Here is an 18,359-nt window from a genome sequence, read left to right as displayed (position 1 = left end):
TTCCTCCTAGCTTGGACTGATAAAGGAAAAAAGTAATCAACACTGTGGCTAATGCTTTTCAATGAGACCAAATGAGCATTTCATGCTTCCTGTGGTCGTATCCCTTCATTAATTGTCTTAGGAGAAATTGACATGATTAGAAGTTATCATCTACCTTGTAAATCCCCAATTAAGCTAAGACTGAGTTAAAAGGATGTTTCCCAGAAGGCAGAGAGAATTAATACTGATTAAATGACCATATCAGAAGGTTATTTTTAGAGAACCTGAAGGGCTGAGTTAGCAGAACCAGCAACTCCATACAGCAGAACCACCTCTAGGAACCATCTCCTTAGAGGCAGAATTTTGTACACTGAGTAAGATTGGAGTGGTGCCCTTTCCCAAGATGAGTACATATCTCAGAGCAATTACATGGCTTCATTAATCTCTAGATTTTGCATTATTTATTTGGTCTGGCTGTAACACTATGCTTTTTTGTGTTTTGTAGGTCAGTTACAGGCACCAGTGAAAGCCCAAACATCCTGAAGGTTCTTTCACCCAGCCACCACGCTGCCGTCACAGGGCAGAGTAAGGCTCTCTCCTAAAGAAAAATCAGATGCAGCAAGTGCTGTAGCAGCTATTGCTCCTGTAGCTAGTTATTCAGAGACTGCATTCTTAAGCTTCTTGGTACTATAAAACAAGCAAACTCAGTTGGAGCAAAGGACATTATCAGGTCAGACTGGGACCAAGAGAAAAATTGCTAGTTGAAAAGACCTTGCCCTGTTCCAAATAAAGAGCATGTTTTTCCAGCAGGCCAGATGAGTGGGGTGTGGATTTGGTGATGGAAATGCCTTAGTGTTTACTGAGCAAGTTTGTATCTCCCCCTCCCTGACTTAACTGACCTTACTGTAAACTTAAGTTATAACTTCATTAGGCACGGTATGGAAGCACACACAGCAGAAAGTATTGTCTAGTAAAGAAGTTTCAAATACTAGCACAAAAATTACAAGCATGATGACTGTGCAGTTATATAAGCTTTAATTTTATATTTTATTTGCAGTTTTGCTCTGACAGGAAAAGTATAATCAGAGTTTTCCCGGGACAACCTTTACAGTAGGTGGCAGTTTCCATTCTCATTTGCCTTCCATTGCTGTCCTGTTTTTCCAAGCAATTTTTGAGGGTATTGAGGAGGGATCATAAAGGCATGGCTTCTTTTTTTGTAACTGGAATGGAGCTTACTGAACACAAGTTAGGGAGGGTGACTTTCAATCTGATTGCTTAGATATTTCTCATTCTCTTCACTAGACTGTACATATGACAGGGACTTTCCAGTAATTTGCATATAGTCTCAGAACAGCTTAGATAAATAGCTATTGAGACCTAAAAATAGTGGGGGAAAAATAGTGGCACAAAATAAGTTCTAATGCAGCTAGTATAAATACACAGCAGACTATCTGACAGACTAAGATCCTCTTTCAATCCACAGAAAGTGATGGAACATTTACCCACAGGCTTTTATTCATGTTGTGAAATAAAAACAATGTGAAAATACTACACAGCAGGTAAGGAAATCCCTTAAGCATCCTTACCAAATGTTAAGTTTTCTAATGATGAATATGACATTAGAACTATCATTCCTCTCTAGTGCACCACTATGTTCATGCTTACATCCTCTTTTACTACTTCTGTTCCTTAGCTCCAGGCTGCAGATGCCAGGGACCAGTGCAGAACTGAGTGCAGAGTCAACAGAGATGGAGCAAGTGTGGCCAAGAAGGTAGAAAAGTAGGAAAAGCCACACAGAGTAAGAGCAAGCATGCACTTCTGATGATGTGAGCCCATATTCTTGTAACACCAGCAGTTGAGTCGTGGCACATTTACTTCTCTTGCCCACATAAATCACTCATTTACACATGACCAAGCAAAGACTTGCATCACTAAAGCTCCCCTCATATTTTGCCATCTCCTATGCCAGTCAGCCTGACATTTGTCTCACTGCCCTCCATGCAAGAGATTTTTGCTTCATTTGTGGCATTATAACTTCCATGCAAAATACTGGCTTCTTTCAGCTGCTTGTTCAAAGCTGAAATTCTGTGAGCTATAAGCTGATTTTTTAATGCTGACAGTAAGATGCAAAAGGGAAGTGGACTTCCAAATTTGTGGGCAGACCCCAGAATCAAAGGAGAGCCTCAACTTTCCAAAATGGTCTCTATTCAACAGCTACCACTGAAACCACAGATTTGAGTTCTCCTGTTCCCCATTCACCCTTTAGGTCTATGTACAAAATAGCATCAGAAAAATGCCCATAGGACCCTCGACCAGGTGCCCTGGAGTTTATTACTAAGCTATTGCCCCAGCTTTTAAACCAAACTCTCACTTCATGTCTCTCAACACCGTCTCCCCAGTCATCACCATTTCCAAACCACTTGAAAGGTATCAGCTCCCCCAGAGCAGATGGGCCTCCACTACTGAGGAAAAGAAAGACCAGGGCAAATTCCCCTGCACAGATGAAATTCCCATTTTATCTTTTTTGGGCAAACTGTTTCACTAGAAAACCAGCACCCAGGGCTTTACTTGTCCAGCAAGCACAGGCCAGGCTGTTAGCACTTGCTAAGTGTTGTGTAAAAAGCAATGCTACAAGGGATGGAGGCCAGGCAAGAGATTTACACATTGCTTATCAGGACGAAACACCTACCAAAAGCCTGCCTGAATATAAGCAGCTAAATGGAAAAAGAACAGAATTGAAAAAATATTTGGGGTCAGCTGGTTCACACGCAAATGAAACACTTCAACATGTTTATGCTCATTTACTAGTTTTGAAAGAGATTTTACCTAAGTAAGTTAAAGATGAGAAAAAAAATTTACAGTTTGTGTTGGAGAAGGAAGCTCTACCTATAAATAGAACAATTACTTCTTTAGCCTCTGAAAACTGAGGGTGACTTGGGCAGCTAGGGAGTGTAAATCTGCTAAAAGACCATTTGCACATAGCAAGGTCAACTATTTTTAGTCCCTTCTTGTCAGCTTTGGGCTGCAATCCTAGCTTTCTTCTCCTCTTTCTCTGTCCACAGCCTATAATTGATTTTTTTTTTTTTTATTAACAAAGATGGACAAAAACATTTCATCTATTATATAAGTTCATTATTGCTGCTTAAGAGACAACTGTAGAAAAATGTATTGTAAGATATTAATACATACAAATGGGGACAGAACATATTGGAAGAAAAGTGGCAATATTTGAATATTCATAATGTTACTTCATGTACCAAAATTCAGGTACAGGAACATTTTGTAGAAATTAGGTTTTATTCTCTCCAGGAGCCACCGTCTTAAACTAAAATTCAGGCACTATCAAACCTTATTGTCTCAGAACTGCACTTCCAATCACTACTATGAAGAGAGGATTACCCTTGAATGCTTTAGGATACCTACAGATGTCACCCTAGGATACCTGTGGCAGTCTCCATCATTACTGAAAGGTATGACCATGGAATCATGCTAACAGGTAAAAAGCAGCATAAGTTGATTTTAACCCAGGGTCAGGTCTGGTATCAACATTACAGCATACAGCTTTACTTTTTACCATCAGATCAGCTCAGATGTAACCAAAATCAGCAGTTTTATTAGGAATGAATACATTAATCCACAGTAAGGAAAAAAGTACTTGTCATGTACTCGGTTGCTTCTCCTAGTAAATGATATATATTGAATTCAAGATTATATAGATTTAAATAAAATTAATATAATTTTGCTAAAACAAACTAAGGAAAATATTCCAAAACTTGAAAAAGAGACAAAATACAGGAGTTCAGGTTGGTGAGAATGAACCTTCAAGATCTCAGAAACATTTGAAGCTTTCTGCTCATTTTGCAAAGCACTCTGACAACTAAAAGAGAGAACATCTAATGAAAATGTCAGGAGTGGGTCAGCTTCCATGTCTCACTTCACATTGTCTAATTTCTGCCCTCAAGGGCTCAGTTTCTTATTGCTCAGTTCTCTAAAACCTGAGGTTCCACTTCCCCCTGCTCACAGTCAAACCATAAGAAACTCTAAGTCAAACTTTCAGAAACAAGCAGGGAAGGAAAGAGTGGCAGAAGATAAGAAAGTGACTGTCAGTCCCTTCTGAAACAAAACGAGATAATAAATACCTAGCTTTATAATCTAGTATTTCAATTAGGGTGTTGCAGTGGGCAATACACTGTCCCTTCTCCTCCCAATCTTACTAACAGTGGTTAGGACTTTTTCCCAGATTGGTCCATACAAAGTGCAATAGGATAGGTTTTGCTATCCACCCAAACTTTCCCATTCCTCATCAAAATGAAGCCACAGGTATATCAACACCATCTTGGTTGCTTCAAACTCAGGCTCCTATTTGTTTGCCTCCATAGCGTAAACTCCTGTACCTGATCAGTCCCAGCATAAATCCACACTATAACCTCTGCTTAATTTTGAGATATGCCCACTTGTGAGCATTTCAAGGTAAAGCATAAAAGGAAACAATTCAAAGCACCTGCAAAATAGCCCTCCAGCTAATGCATGTACCTAGAAGGAGCCAGGTAATGAGTCACCTCAAGTCTGTAACTTGACTGAGGAAAAGCTGGAATTTGCTTCCCACATCTCCAGAGAGTAGGTTCTGAGAAACAGAAGAAATCTCTCTAAGTTAGTTACATAAGTTTATAACAAACAACTGGGGCACTGGGGTTTTTTGCATGTGACCTGAAAAAAATGTGGTGCTGGGTCAGACACTGCTGCAGTTAAGATCAGTGCTAAAATGACTAACAGTTTATAGAAACAGGATCTGGTCTGATGGTTCAGGCTCCACATTTCAGATTTTTTTTTTAGCATTTAGCATTCACTAAGAGCAGATAGTCACTGTCTACCTATTGAAAAGGGCACTGGAAATGAAATATTTTTAGCATTGTTAGTTGCATCTCTTTTTAAAAAAATGTTTTATTGAGTCTTTGAAATCTCACTTTTCTTTGGTTTGAAATAGGATTCAAATCCTAATCTTCAATCTGTGTGTGCAAGTTTCAAACCTTCCCAAATATAGCCACTGCCAAGGAAGAGGAAGGGGAGAGGAAAGTTGCAGGAGCTCTTTAATACCATTCAGGGCCACTTTTATTTACTGGACAGGAAGGGTTCTGTGTTGCACACAAAGCACAGGAGAGCAACTACAGTGATGGCCATGTTGGGATTTCACTTGTATGTCCATGTCAACACATCAACCCATGTTTGCTCCAGAGACAGAAGCCTCAATGCTAAAAAGTCAGAACTTAGTTTTTGATTTCCCTGACACAAAACCACCCCCCTTTCTGTCATCCTTAAAATAATTAACTGATAACAATCCTTTGTGCTTCTAGCTATCACATGCTACAGTAGTGAAACTCTCCTTGACTTTATTCACACCTCATGAACTTGTTTGCTTTGTATTCTCTCCCTTTCCTTTTACAAAACAGGGATACCTGCAATATTATGTAAATATTCCTACTGGCACACAATATCTGAATAAGAGAAGTGAATTGAAATGTGCTCACTACTTACGGTTAGCAGGTTAATTAAATCCATATTGGGCTCTAAATGATGAGAAGCAGTTTGCAGGGAAACCAGTTCGCTCAAGGTGATGGAAAGCTGCTGCATTTTCACTATATTTACTTTGTTCTCATCTATCCAGTCAGGAAAAATGACATGGACAGCAATCAAGTCTTTCAAGTGAACTCCTAAAATAGGAATTTTGAAGTCAACACAGTCAGCAAAAGCCTTGCGGTAGTTGCAGTAATTTCCATTGGAAGAGACAAGTTCTGTCATTTCGTTCCAGTCCTACAAACAGCCAGAGAAGCAAGCCTCTGAGAAAAAATTCATAGCATTTCCTTAACCTATTTTAAATGAACATAATTTATGTCGGAGTGTTTACAGAGTTAATTTCCTCTCTGGCTGAGGAAATCAAGCAGAGCTGATCCTTCACCACCAAGTGGAATGCAACCAAAGTGCCCGTTAGGATGCCTTGCCTTGATCCAAGTATTGTTGGACACCTGCACTGCAGAACCCATGAGACCTCAAAGGGGTGATGTTCTGCTCAGGATGTCTATATTCTGGAGTCTACCATACCTTTGTAACTTCCGAAGAAAGATGAGAATGAGTTTCTTTCAGGCGAGAAATAGAGCTGTGGCTTAGACCTCCCACAACTGCCATCAGAGTGTTGAAGTTCTGGAGGTGAAGGAGCTTCTGCAGGAGAGATTGATCATGCACAATTGAAAATCAAGGAAATATATGTGGCAGCTATTCAGTGTCACACATGACAAGCAAAAGGAGACAACCTATCACTGCCAAAGCAGAAATCAATAAACAAGAGGACATAACATTTTTTAGCTCAGCTCCACAAGAAGCAGATAATAATGACAATTGTCAATCAGAATAATAAAAAAAAATCATTATGTCTGCTAGTTAAAAAATGCATACATTACCACACCTGAACAAATAACCTGCAGTGGTTTTGAATAGGCTACTCACTGAGGAAACAGTACAAAGGACATCCTGTTCATTTGTTTACTGCAGTCTCCATTTGTGCTATTGCACTAAAAACTCGTACGCAATAATTACCTGTGCAACATTGATAAACTTTGTGATGACTTCTGCCCTTTGCTGGGGTGTTGGCTTGCTGAGAACCATGAGCTGGACCCATTTGGAGATACCATTAAATAAAGCAATAGATCTCTCCAAAGTAGGATTGTTATCCAAGCAGCCATGGATCACATAGCTTTGGTAGTCTGTGAACTAAGATAAGAGAAGAAAGCCATTTTCAATAAAACAGGGGACAACTTTTTTTTTCTCCAAAAGCTCTTCTTGTTTAGGAAGTGACAAAGACTCAGGGTCAGGAGACTCTGCTGTACATCGGTTCTTTCTTACAGCTTCATTGCTTTGGTCGCTTTGTAAAATTACTTAAATGTCAACTTAAAAATTTTGTATTTGTTTGTCAAGATCAAAAGAATAAGATTTCCCTAAATGATTGTAAAACATTTTTCAGCTGTCCCTGTAAGACAGATTTTAAGAAGCTTATGACATAGTCCTAATTTGTCCAGGGAGCTGATAGCAATGCCTGCCTAAACAGGTTTCTTGGTCTTGGCTGGTCAAAAATTGTCTGCTAGGAGACTGTATGATGGCATCTGCTCTTAAACAGATGCTTGTCTCAGAGATGCAGATAAACAGTATCTGAGTGTTCAGAAACTTTAAAATACTTTCTATTACAGTTTAAACTGCCTTTCTTTCTCCCACCCATTTTTTTTAAATAGGTAAAACCAAACATAGGATTCAGACTAATCACCTTTTACAGTTACATAACTTTGAGATAACACTTTCATCTTACCAAAATAAGTGGCATTCTTACATTTCTGACTAGTATACAGAAAATTATTGACATCTCCAAATGATTGCTAGTTTTTTTCTCTGTAGCAGTTCTTAATTGTTCTTTTAAATTAAGTTAGCGATACTGGGCTCATTTTTCAACCTCCACATTTTGTGGTGTGCCTTTTATTTTATTTCCTGGAAATGTATCATTCTTACAACTTTCTGGTTACCAGTTGCATATAAACAAGCAACACATCTCTTTAGCAAGCAACAACCTCTTCCTTGCATTACAGGATAGTATAAGATTAGTTAACTCTAATGGATTGCTAAGAAACATTTGAGACAGAAAAAATCAAGTTGAAGAATTAACAGACAAATTAGAAACAGAGAAGAAAAAGAAACACTATCACAGATCTGAGTTTTCTTTCTGGAATTCCCAAAGGAATTAAAATGTATCTGAGGTCTAGTTAGTAATCCATCCCTTTTTTCTTGTCCCTCCCTCCTTCTTTGAGGTTAGCATTGCACAGGTCTCTGTATGGTGTTTGAGGTCTAGGGCAATAACCCTTTGAACATTATCAAATAACATCAAAAGTGATTCTATTTAGACTGGTCTCCGCTCCTTGTTGATCTCTTTTTCCTTCCTCTCTTGAAATGAACAAAAGAAAATCATATATTTATCTTAGTTTTGGAGTCTGACTTCTTTCATGCTCCTAAACACTGTAAAAAAAAAAAAAAAGTATCCTCTGTTTGTTGAAGAGAACTTGTCATCTTAAGAACTTATTTCTCCCATGTGCCACCAGATACAGTGGCATCATGTGACATTTTCACATCTATATTTGCCAGAAGAAATCAGCATTTCTTTTGATATTTGAGTTACTAATATGTTTTCTTCAGCTTCTGCATTCATTATAATCCATTTTCACATCTTGTTTTGCCTTTGACATGCCTTGTCATGTACAATCATGTGTGAAAAGGAGCAACAACATCTGAATTTCCCTCAGAGCAAATATGGGAGAAGAAGGAAAGAGAAGTTCTGTTGCCTCTGTTCTTGCAGGTTTTGCAAGACCCCACTGGCTATGTCCCTGAGGAACATGATCTACCTCAGGGCTGACCCTGCTTTGGGCAGAGGGTTTGCCTAGAGGTCTCCTGCCATCCCTTCCAACCTGAATTATCTTCTGATCCTAAGCTGACAAATGAAAGGACAATTTATGCAGAAGTGGTTGGCAGTGAGTGGAGATTACAGAAGGATCATATATATATATATCAGTATTTTTTAAAATTATTTGTTGCAAAGACTGATGTTTCCTGAAAGTAAATTAACCATTTTTCTTGGGAAAATAAAACCCCAAACAACCAACATGAAGATTTTGAACGACAGTATTAGTTTACTCAACTGATGCAACACATGGGAGTAATTTTAAGCAGTAATCAGCACAAAATTAACTTTGGTTACTAGAAGCATCAGTCATGAAAAAAATCCTGGAAGTGCTGGGGCAGCCATGGCTATGTACATCATGTGAAAGTTTATAAAGGTTTACTACACTGAAATGCTGAGGGAAAGAAGTCATAAATGATAAACCATGTGAACACTCTTTAAGAATAGGCTCCTAACACGTGAAAAAGTTGTAGACTTCTTACAGAAATTCTCCTAAAAGATTTATGTTCCAGAAAAGTGAGATGTTCAGCTAGCTCAATGGGCTCCAGATGGTCAAAGAGAAGGCAGGCTTTTCCTTTCTTGGAAATCCTCTTCCTCTGTGTAACTCTTCTCATCCAGTCATAGGAAGGACTGCAACAGAAAATACATACAATTCTCATTTCTATTTGGGTACATGTGAGTGTACTCCATGGTTTGCACACATGATATGAAATATCAAAGATCATTTTTCAGATCAATTTTCTGATCCAATGCATAACAAACAGTAAGAGCACCCATCTAGGTGCGTAACAGAAGAGCTTCTTGAATACTATCAAGGATTAATTTTTACTCTGTTGAAGAGTATGAAACAATGAACCAGCAGAAACAGTCAGTCAAAGAGCTAACAAACCAGTAAGAAGTGGGTGGACATAAATGTAAATAATTTTCCTTTAAACAATGGAATAATTGCTACCCATATGCAGTAAAAGCACTTCAGAAAGAGGTTGCTAACAATATTTTAAAATGAAGATTTTAGAGACAATATTCATGTGATTTCACTGGTACTGTTCTTGCAGGAAGTCTCACAGCATTCCTTGAGATTAGCAGTGTTGTCATTCTGTGTTACTATGAAATTTTTAAGAATGAAAAGTCACTATGCAAGGGCCATATTTTAAAAGAAAATCTACATTATCAGGTGAGATGCAAGAGCCCATCTGGTGATGTTTATAAGGTAGCTTTCATTTCAATGTGTCAAGGAAATAGTACTGTAATTATTTTGATGCAATAAAACTACAAATGTGAATGCTAATAGCTATCCAGTTAAACCAAAGAAAAGAAGTAGAGAAAATTAACAGATTACTGATGAGAGAACAAGAAAACTTAGCTGAGAAAATGGAAGATTTACACAACATGCAAATCACTGTAATGCTTGTCTTTTTGTGTGAAAAAATAAAGGAAAAAAGTAATATTAATCACACAGTTGGCACTACCTTTTGTCAGGGAAATTATTTCTTTCCCATTTATTAAAAAACAAATACAGATAAGAGTCTTCTCTTTACTGTCACACTACAACTAGAATTCCAAATTTTTAGTAACTTCAAATTTAGAAGACAATGTCAACTAGAATTCTGCTGCTACAGAGAGAAAGATGAAGCTCTTAACGTCCTTACATGCTGGAGATATCAATGAGGTGGATGTGATCCTCATATCCAAGCTGGCTGGCTACTTCTCGAAACTCTTCAGTCAAACGAATCAGCCCAAGATCCAAGTTAAACTCCGCAGGAAATTCCAAAATCCAGTATCTGAAATCCACAGACACTGGTTCAATGACAACATCCAGTGGTTGCATATACATACTCTCATTTTACTTAATAGGACCTACAAATATTTCAGACCTGATGGCTTTTGGGCAGAGAGAGGGCACTACCCCAACTTGTTGCTGCTGTGATTACGTGTGACACTGAAGTAGTAGAAGTAGTGGTAGAAGTAGTAGAAGCCACCTTATCATATAATTTCCTTTGGTCAACTCAACACAACAAAACACAGCAGCATTCTATTGAAATATGAAATTAAAGTGGTGCCTCAGGTTACACAGACCAAAGACACACCTGTGTGTCCTGGACTCATGCTGCCAGGATCCAAAAATTACACTTGCACTTACTCCTTGTCCAAGTGAGACACTAACTGCTTAGAAAGGATTTTTCAATGAAAATGTGAATTTGAGTGATAACCATGTAAATGAGATGTTTTCTCTTCTATTTGAGGGGTTAAGAAAAGGTTTTATCAGTCCTGCTTTCAATACCTCCCTCCCTTTCTTCACAGTGGTATATAACTTAGTCTAGAGGCAGAAAGAAAAAACATTTCACAGAATCATGTCATGGGATGGTTGAGGTTGGAAGGGAGCTTTTATTGGAGGGAAGCAAGTTACAGCATGTTGGCTTAAAGGTTCATGCTTTCTCTTTTATAGAGAGATGTTGCTACACAAGCACAGCCTAACAGATGAAAGCTCTCCCATAGACACAATCTCAGAGACAGTTGGTGCAAGGATCAGAATGTGCTTGACCTGTAACAGCTTTGGCATCTCTAACACACTCCTGTCATCATAAATGATGTAGAGATTGTGTGAACTGACACTGGCAGCAAAGACACAGCCTCCTCTGTCACACTAGGTTATGTCTTGGAGCAAAACTTGTCTCTTCTCTGTGTGACACTGAGCTAGCCTCTCTCTAGGATACTCATGCAAGTACCAGGTAAATCATAGCACGAGTTTCCAGTCAAATTTTTAGATCAATACAGTTGAGTGTCTTCAAGGCTTCAAAGGAAATGACTGCTTTCAAAGCACAGAAATTCATCTTCATTATGGACAGGAGATCAAGTTAAAAAACCCAAACAAAACCAACCAACAAACAAACAAGAAAAAAATTGCATTTTAATTGTTTAGTTTTAATCTTAAAAAAAGGAAGCTACATTGATAATATTCACAGAAGTATCAAAACAAAATGCTAGAGGGCCAGAAGCTTGCTTACCTCATGAAATAGCAGATTTTTAATCTGAATTCATTGCAGTTCTCCCCACTGGCATCTCTGTATGTAGGATAGTTAAAGAAAGCTTTGTGTGCCTTGATTCAGTAATGCTGGTTTTATCCACATAAGACTCTGACACTAGACCAGCTGAGTAAAAGACAGTAATAATCTTTTTTTCTAAAGCTTACCACAGTACGTTCTGATATTTCATTCACTTTCACAGCATTTTAGGGGACACAGACCATTTCCTGGATGATGTTTTATTTTTTGCTCTAGCAAAAACACTTCTATTATACTATACTGAATATTATGCTGGACAATTTCTTGCCAGCCCTGGCTAACCAAATACAATAATATTTCTGGTTACTGAAGTCTTTAAGAGGTTTAAATTACACATGTGCTTAGCTACCATTTAAATTTTATGCTAGTCCAAAACCATCCAGCCATTACATGTTTGAAAAGTTACCTTGGCAATCTATTTTCTTTGTTCAAAGTTGATTCAGTACCTCAGCGAACTTGCACAGATAGAAGTCCACAACCAGTAGCAGAAAGAGGCTCAAAGACTTCCACCCTCTAGGATGAAAAAATATCTCATCCCTCAAGCTTGTTTATCACCAATTGACAGCTTTTTACTTGCAGTCACAGAAACAATCTGCTTTTGCCATGTAATGTCTCAGATTGCAAGTCCTTCTGAAAGGATATGTGGAGAGCAGCTTGCCAGCCAGCTCTGTGGAAGGCAAGTACCAACGGTGCATTAAAAGAAAGGTTCTTGGCAAATGACTGGAGCACTGATTTCCTTTCTCATCTGCAAAAGAGAAACCAGTGAGTTAACCACATTAGTCATGAACATTATTCTTCAAGTAGTCATTATCCTTCAAGTAGTCATGAATATTATTCTTCAAGTGGATTCAGAGAGAAAGGGTCAAAAGTGGAAATGCTGGATCTTTATCTACCAAATAAATAGGAAATAAAACCAAAGAACACAAAAGATGCTTTAGTGATAATTACTGCTCGATTTTAGTGGTAGGTAAAATAATAGGCAGTGTAGATAATAGACCAGAGCTAGAAAAAAGGGGTTTGGGCAAAACTATGCTAAACATCATACAAAGAGACTGACAGTAATCCAAAGAACAAATCTAAAACTAGCCCACAAAAAGGGAGAGGAGATTATTTGTGCTTGTAATATTTGTTTTGGTGCATCTTTATAGTTTTATGCTGGTAATTACAAGGAATTACATTTCAAAGCAGCATCTCACATCCATGCCCAGGGTTCTGTTCCAGCTGCTGTACGAATCCTTGAGTATTTGCAACAGCCACTATGACTACAAAAAGGGCTGTTCCCTTGCATGTTGGTTGACCATTAGTGTTCCTCAACAACTGCAATCTTAGATTATTTTTCTGTCACTCTTCCAGAAGACAGTAGTTGGTACACATGTATGAAATGGGAACCACACATGGACTACATTTGTCAAGAGACTATACAAGGAAGAGAGGTATGATTTCCAACAGACAAGTATATGGGCTCTACCACTTCTGATCAAGTATTTAGAACAGGTTTGATAGTGGTCTACAAACATGAATATATGGGGATGAACTATAGTCAGCAGCAAGATCTGCTCCTTGATTATTTCATCTCTCTCACCTTTAGATACTTACTTCTCTCCACAAAGGGAAAAAAATTGCAGCAATCACAATCTGTCCTGCATTTCAAGAGAATCTAAACATGGTTTTGTGAATTAAGGACCCATTTGAAAGCACTTAAGCCCATCCATGAACTCATCTGACTGCAATGTGACATATGTCATGATTAATGGTGTTATGGATCAAAGTCTATTTCATCACTTCTTTCCCTCAAACCTGATACATCACATTTTAATAAGAGAAAAAGATTACATTAGCCTTAAGTCATATTCTTGCCAATTATTGCATGATGATACAGAAAACCTTTCAAAAAAATGACCGGTCAGAAATGCAGCTGTGTAACCACTCAAGACAATATCAATGCCAGAAATAATATCAATGCCAGAAATAACTCCTTGAATAATTCAACTAAATGCTTCTCTTGGTGAAGGCCAGCAGTTTAAAAACCACTGTAATCGCTGTTGCACATTATCAGTATTAATAACATTTAATACACTATCCATGTGATTAAAATTCAGGCCCATGTGATTCTGGGCCAAAATGAAACATGGAAAATTTTACAAAACAGAAATGTTGTTTGCCAAGGGAAAGACTGGCTAAATCAGAGAACAGTTGAGGTTATATATTATAAGATGGATTTCAAAAACAGCAAAGTAAAATATTGAAAAAGCATACCAAACATTTCAATACAAGCATTCAAAAGCTCATCTAATGTTGCAGCCTTCCCAAGTGTGTTTGACCCCATTGTCCTTTAATCGTTGTCAAAAAATAAGAGACATTTTCACCAAGTAGAAGGATGCTTCTTGAGCTGTACAGCTTTTTCACTTTATTGTTGGTTGCATTCTTAGTTGGACTTCAAGGAAAATCTGAAGAAAGTAAAAGAAACCATGATTATATGACTATGTGGAAGACTTATCAGAATGCAATGTTTACAGTTCAACTCATCTTTATATAAACTGGTCTTTCTCCACATGACACGGAGCACGTGAAGGGCAGCTGTAAGCTTTCCCTGCATCCCAGCTTGTGCTTTTAAGTGTTGTTCAGCTGTTCACCCAGTACAAAAACTGTTCACCCTGGTACAAAATAAATCCACAGCAAGGGTCACAAAAGAGAAACCAGATGGCAAATGAGAGCATGCATGTGCAATGACGCACATTTTGTGCAGGTCATTTTATTTACACTTGATAAGTCACTTTTTGTTAATAACCCTGCTTTTAGGTTCTTAAGCATAACCATTTTTTTTCCTTAAGGTCATCGTTCATGGTAACACTAATGGCCTTAATTGGCAGAGCCTGCATAAAATGTTTAATGAAGTTCATAGCAAACATTAAACTAGGAGGTGATTTTTTAAAGAACCTCAAGATCAGTCCCTGCAGATTTTTAAAATAAATTTTCCCACAGTAGCTGAACACTCAAAGAAAGCTGAACCCATACAGAAATTTCTGCATTGCATTATGCATCTACTATGCATTTCATTATCAAATATCCATTTGCCTGGAAGATACAGATAATACTCTGCTCAAAGTTTTCAGAAAGAATTTTACAGCTTATATTTAAAGAAGAGAAGAAATCAGTATTTTTTTTATTATCTGTGACTAAGCCCCACTACTGCCTGACCATACCAAGTGTTTGAAATGTGACAAAAAATAATAATGTACATCTAGTGACTTTTATCGGAAAAAAAAAAAAAAAAAAAAAAAAAAAGCCGAGAGCAGAGCTAAAACAGTCCTTGAAATAAAACAATGCAAGAATTTGGGAAATTTATTTTCAGAAGTTGTGGCATGTAGCTTAACTTTTTAGTACTGGTCATACAAAGCACTGACAAACTTGCCTCAATTCATTCATGAATATAAAGCTTTTCAAATCTAACATACCTCAGACCTGGTACTGCACATTCAGTCCCTGTAGGACTGAATCCTTCACCCTTTTTACTGGCCACCTGAACCCCCATAAATGCCACTGCTACAATGAGCACAGAGCTTGCAGAAGAAAAAACTGCTCATTCAGCCTATTTCTGCACCACCAAGCTGACCAGAACAACTCCCAGGAGCAGAGGGTGAGTAGCAGGGGTTGGCCCATATAGATGCCAGTGAAGTCCCTCAGTCTCCCAGACAGAGTTGGCAAGTGCAAAATGCCCATCACTGGCCCATGCAAATCCTGACCACTAAGTTGGCCAGGGGCACTCCAGCAGCACACGCTGCATCCCAGGACATGGAAAAATGTCCTGCACTGGATAGTTTTCCGTAGATCTACTCTCTCTGTAACCTCCTGGTGGTCAGGACACCCATGAGCCAAGACTGTTAATGTATTTAAAGGAAAAAAACCCCAAAGTAGATACTTTTCTTAGTTTACTTTCTTTGAGAGTCAGCCAGCAGTTGAGCAGTGTTTTCCAAGATCACAGCTTTGTACTTTGGCACCTAACTTTTGCTAGAATCCCACTTTGGACATATTTGTCCTTTTGACTATCCCAAAATCCTTCTCTAAGTACTTAAATTAGTGGCTTGATTTTTCAGAGAGCCAGCTATCTAGCTCTTCCAACTTCAGCTGACTTAGGTTTGCTTTTTTTTTTTTTTTTTCTAGAGGAGAAAAATAAAATAAAACTTACATAAGTATTTCAAAATAATTTTACTCAGATCTTTAAAAAACAGAATTGGGAAAAGCTATTGCATTTTCTGCCTCTCCTTCAAAAACTGCTGAGCACGAAATGTAGGAGGGGATAAGAGTTGATGTGCCTTACATCTTTGTTATTCTTACATTATATAATACATGTAATATATAGCAAAGGAGAATATCATCCATATCTTCTGTTGGCAAAAGTATTAAGGCAGCCATATAATAAAAAACAAATAAAACTCCATGTAAAATAGTAGGATTTTTAAAAATTACGTGACAGCTACTTTGCCAGTAGATACCTAGATCCGAATGTTGCAATACCCCAAATATCAAACGTGTTGCATCCCCCCAAGCAGCCTATGTAGCCTAGACTACTAAAGGGTTTTATTCTCATAATGCTTCTAAAAGAAGAATAAAATATTTCCAGTGCTTGGAAACTTGCTGACTGGGGCTAAGCCATGTACCCACAGCTGAGCCAAAACCTGAAATCACATACCTTGACTCCAACAACCACAACCATCACATAATTTTTTGAGTTATTAGGCACTGATGCTCTACTAGAACACTACTACTACAACAAAAGTCTTGTCTTTATTATGCCATGATGGTATCACACCACAACAAAACCCCTAGAGATGCACAAATAAAACACAGCTATAAATTTAATCTACATAAATTAAAGAGATTATATTTTCATAGTAAGTGGCTATTGAACTACAAAAAAACAAGAAGTAAAAAAACCCCCACAGATGTAATAACACAGGTATATAATATATATATGCACACACCTGTATAACAATCAATATACAAAAATATCTATGTACATTATACATATATATAATGCATGTAAATAATTAAAACTGTGAAATAAGTGGTTATCATAAAAAAAATTATTGCCAAAGGTGAAGCTGGACATTCAAATTAAGATAATATAGAGAATCCCTTCCTCCCAGGTGCTTCCCAGTGTAAGTCTGGGACTTCTCATTGCCATCCATCTATTTCAGGAATATTCAGGAAAGCTGGATAGGAAAAACAGAGATCACTCAATGAGATCACACAGCTAGTAGATGTCTGAAAACTAGTATGAAATTTTAAAAAATAAATTTTTGCCTTATAATGGAATTATAAATCTTCTTGTGTTTATTGTGGTTAACAGAGGCCATTAAGGACACAGGAAACACAATACTCCACAGATATATATTCTAATTTCTTAAACAGGCCACTTGAAGTTACAGACTCCACTCTGAGTCTTGCTGGGAACCCACTGCATGCTGGGAAGTGACTTCAAGGCAATAGTCAGGAATGGGTGAAGGAAAATTAATTCATAGGAAAATGATCAATATAAGCCTTACTGTTCCCACAAAACCAAGAGTCTAAAGGACATGGTATCAGGCATGTCATATTTTATATCATTAAATACATTGTGGGATGTACATCTCCTACTTAATGTGAGAGCAGAAACACCTGCAGTGGTGTGTCCAGAGGGAAGAATTCATGATACTGCAAGACAGAGTCTCTTCCAAGTCTTGACATCACCCAAATCACCACATGCACCCAGTTTCTTTGAGCAGATGGCTTTCCTTCATGTAATTGCATTTCACATTCAACATTTTGAAGTCTTGAGATAGCACTATTGCAGACCTTCATGACTGATGTATTTAAAACAAGCGTGTAGGCTGTGAGCTCTTGAGATAGATATGGTCAAGTGTAATACATTTGTTTTTAAAAGAAACAAGATACCCTGCCAGTAAACTTGTGGTTTTATGCAGAAGCATCAAATGGTGTGAACAGAGTGGGCAGCACACAGCCAAGTTTTAAATGTTGGCTACTGTTGTTAATAAAACCAAAAGACATCACTTCTACTGCTGGAGGCTACTAAGGGGAGGTCCACACCTACAAGTTATGGCAATTTAACTAATATTAAAATGTCAAGCCAGCACACATCCATATGTGGGCACTTTCACTTGGATTTCAAGCAATTTATATTGGTTACAGGTGCAAGCTAAATCAATAAGCTGGGTTTATATAGGCTTAAATTTGACATACGGAGCAATATTTGTTTAGCTAAATGAAATTTAAACATCTTTTTAGCCAAGCCAAAGTAAATCTACATGTAGCGTTTTACTCATTAATTAAAAGTGGGCTATTTTCTTTCTACTTTAGGACAATAAATAGAGCCACACACAAACAGTTCAACTTTGACACATAGGCACCTATAGGTCTCAGCTTATCCATAAACTTTCCAGAGGCCTGCACGTAGGCCTCATATTCTTTACAAGATTAGGACATTCCTGGGGGTTTAAGTAAGCCAGACCTCCCCTAGCCTCCCCCTCCTCTAAGCCTACACAACATATCACTGTACACTCCCATTAAATGGCTTCCATTTGGATGCTGGAGAAAGAGTGCTAAAGGCAAGCAGCTAAACAGGGACATTGAATCAGTAGCAGTATGCAAAAAAAAAAAACAAAAAAACCAAACCAAAAAAAGAAAAAAAGAAAAAAAATTCCAACACAAAACCAAAACAAAAACCCAAAACAAAACCAAAAAAACCCCAAAAACCCAGTAAGAAATCAAGAGTATCATGAGAAGGTTCAAGAGTTACTTCTCAAGCTACACCTTTATCCTGTCTTGCTCAT

The 18,359-nt window shown here is 37.8% G+C and overlaps 1 protein-coding gene across 3 annotated transcripts in view; it reads right to left on the bottom strand.

Annotated features, from left to right (window-relative positions):
- The window catches only part of RASGRP3 (RAS guanyl releasing protein 3), a 57,091-nt gene that overhangs the window by 14,454 nt on the left and 24,278 nt on the right, over positions 1 to 18,359 (bottom strand). For all 3 annotated transcript variants that reach the window (XM_071739230.1, XM_071739229.1, XM_071739231.1), the window contains exons 2-9: positions 13,786 to 13,976; positions 12,180 to 12,274; positions 11,473 to 11,543; positions 10,117 to 10,248; positions 8,950 to 9,097; positions 6,568 to 6,741; positions 6,076 to 6,192; positions 5,512 to 5,787 (exon numbers count right to left, since the gene is read on the bottom strand). In XM_071739230.1, coding sequence (XP_071595331.1) covers positions 5,512 to 5,787; positions 6,076 to 6,192; positions 6,568 to 6,741; positions 8,950 to 9,097; positions 10,117 to 10,248; positions 11,473 to 11,543; positions 12,180 to 12,274; positions 13,786 to 13,855 — 1,083 coding nt within the window. In that variant the 5' untranslated portion in view covers positions 13,856 to 13,976. The remainder of the gene's footprint in view (positions 1 to 5,511; positions 5,788 to 6,075; positions 6,193 to 6,567; positions 6,742 to 8,949; positions 9,098 to 10,116; positions 10,249 to 11,472; positions 11,544 to 12,179; positions 12,275 to 13,785; positions 13,977 to 18,359) is intronic.

The sequence above is a fragment of the Heliangelus exortis genome, chromosome 3 (assembly GCF_036169615.1).
Source record: "Heliangelus exortis chromosome 3, bHelExo1.hap1, whole genome shotgun sequence".
In the NCBI taxonomy this organism is placed as follows: Eukaryota; Metazoa; Chordata; class Aves; order Apodiformes; family Trochilidae; genus Heliangelus; species Heliangelus exortis.
Note: the sequence above shows the minus strand (reverse complement) of the source record. Positions and strands in the feature narration are given on the sequence as shown.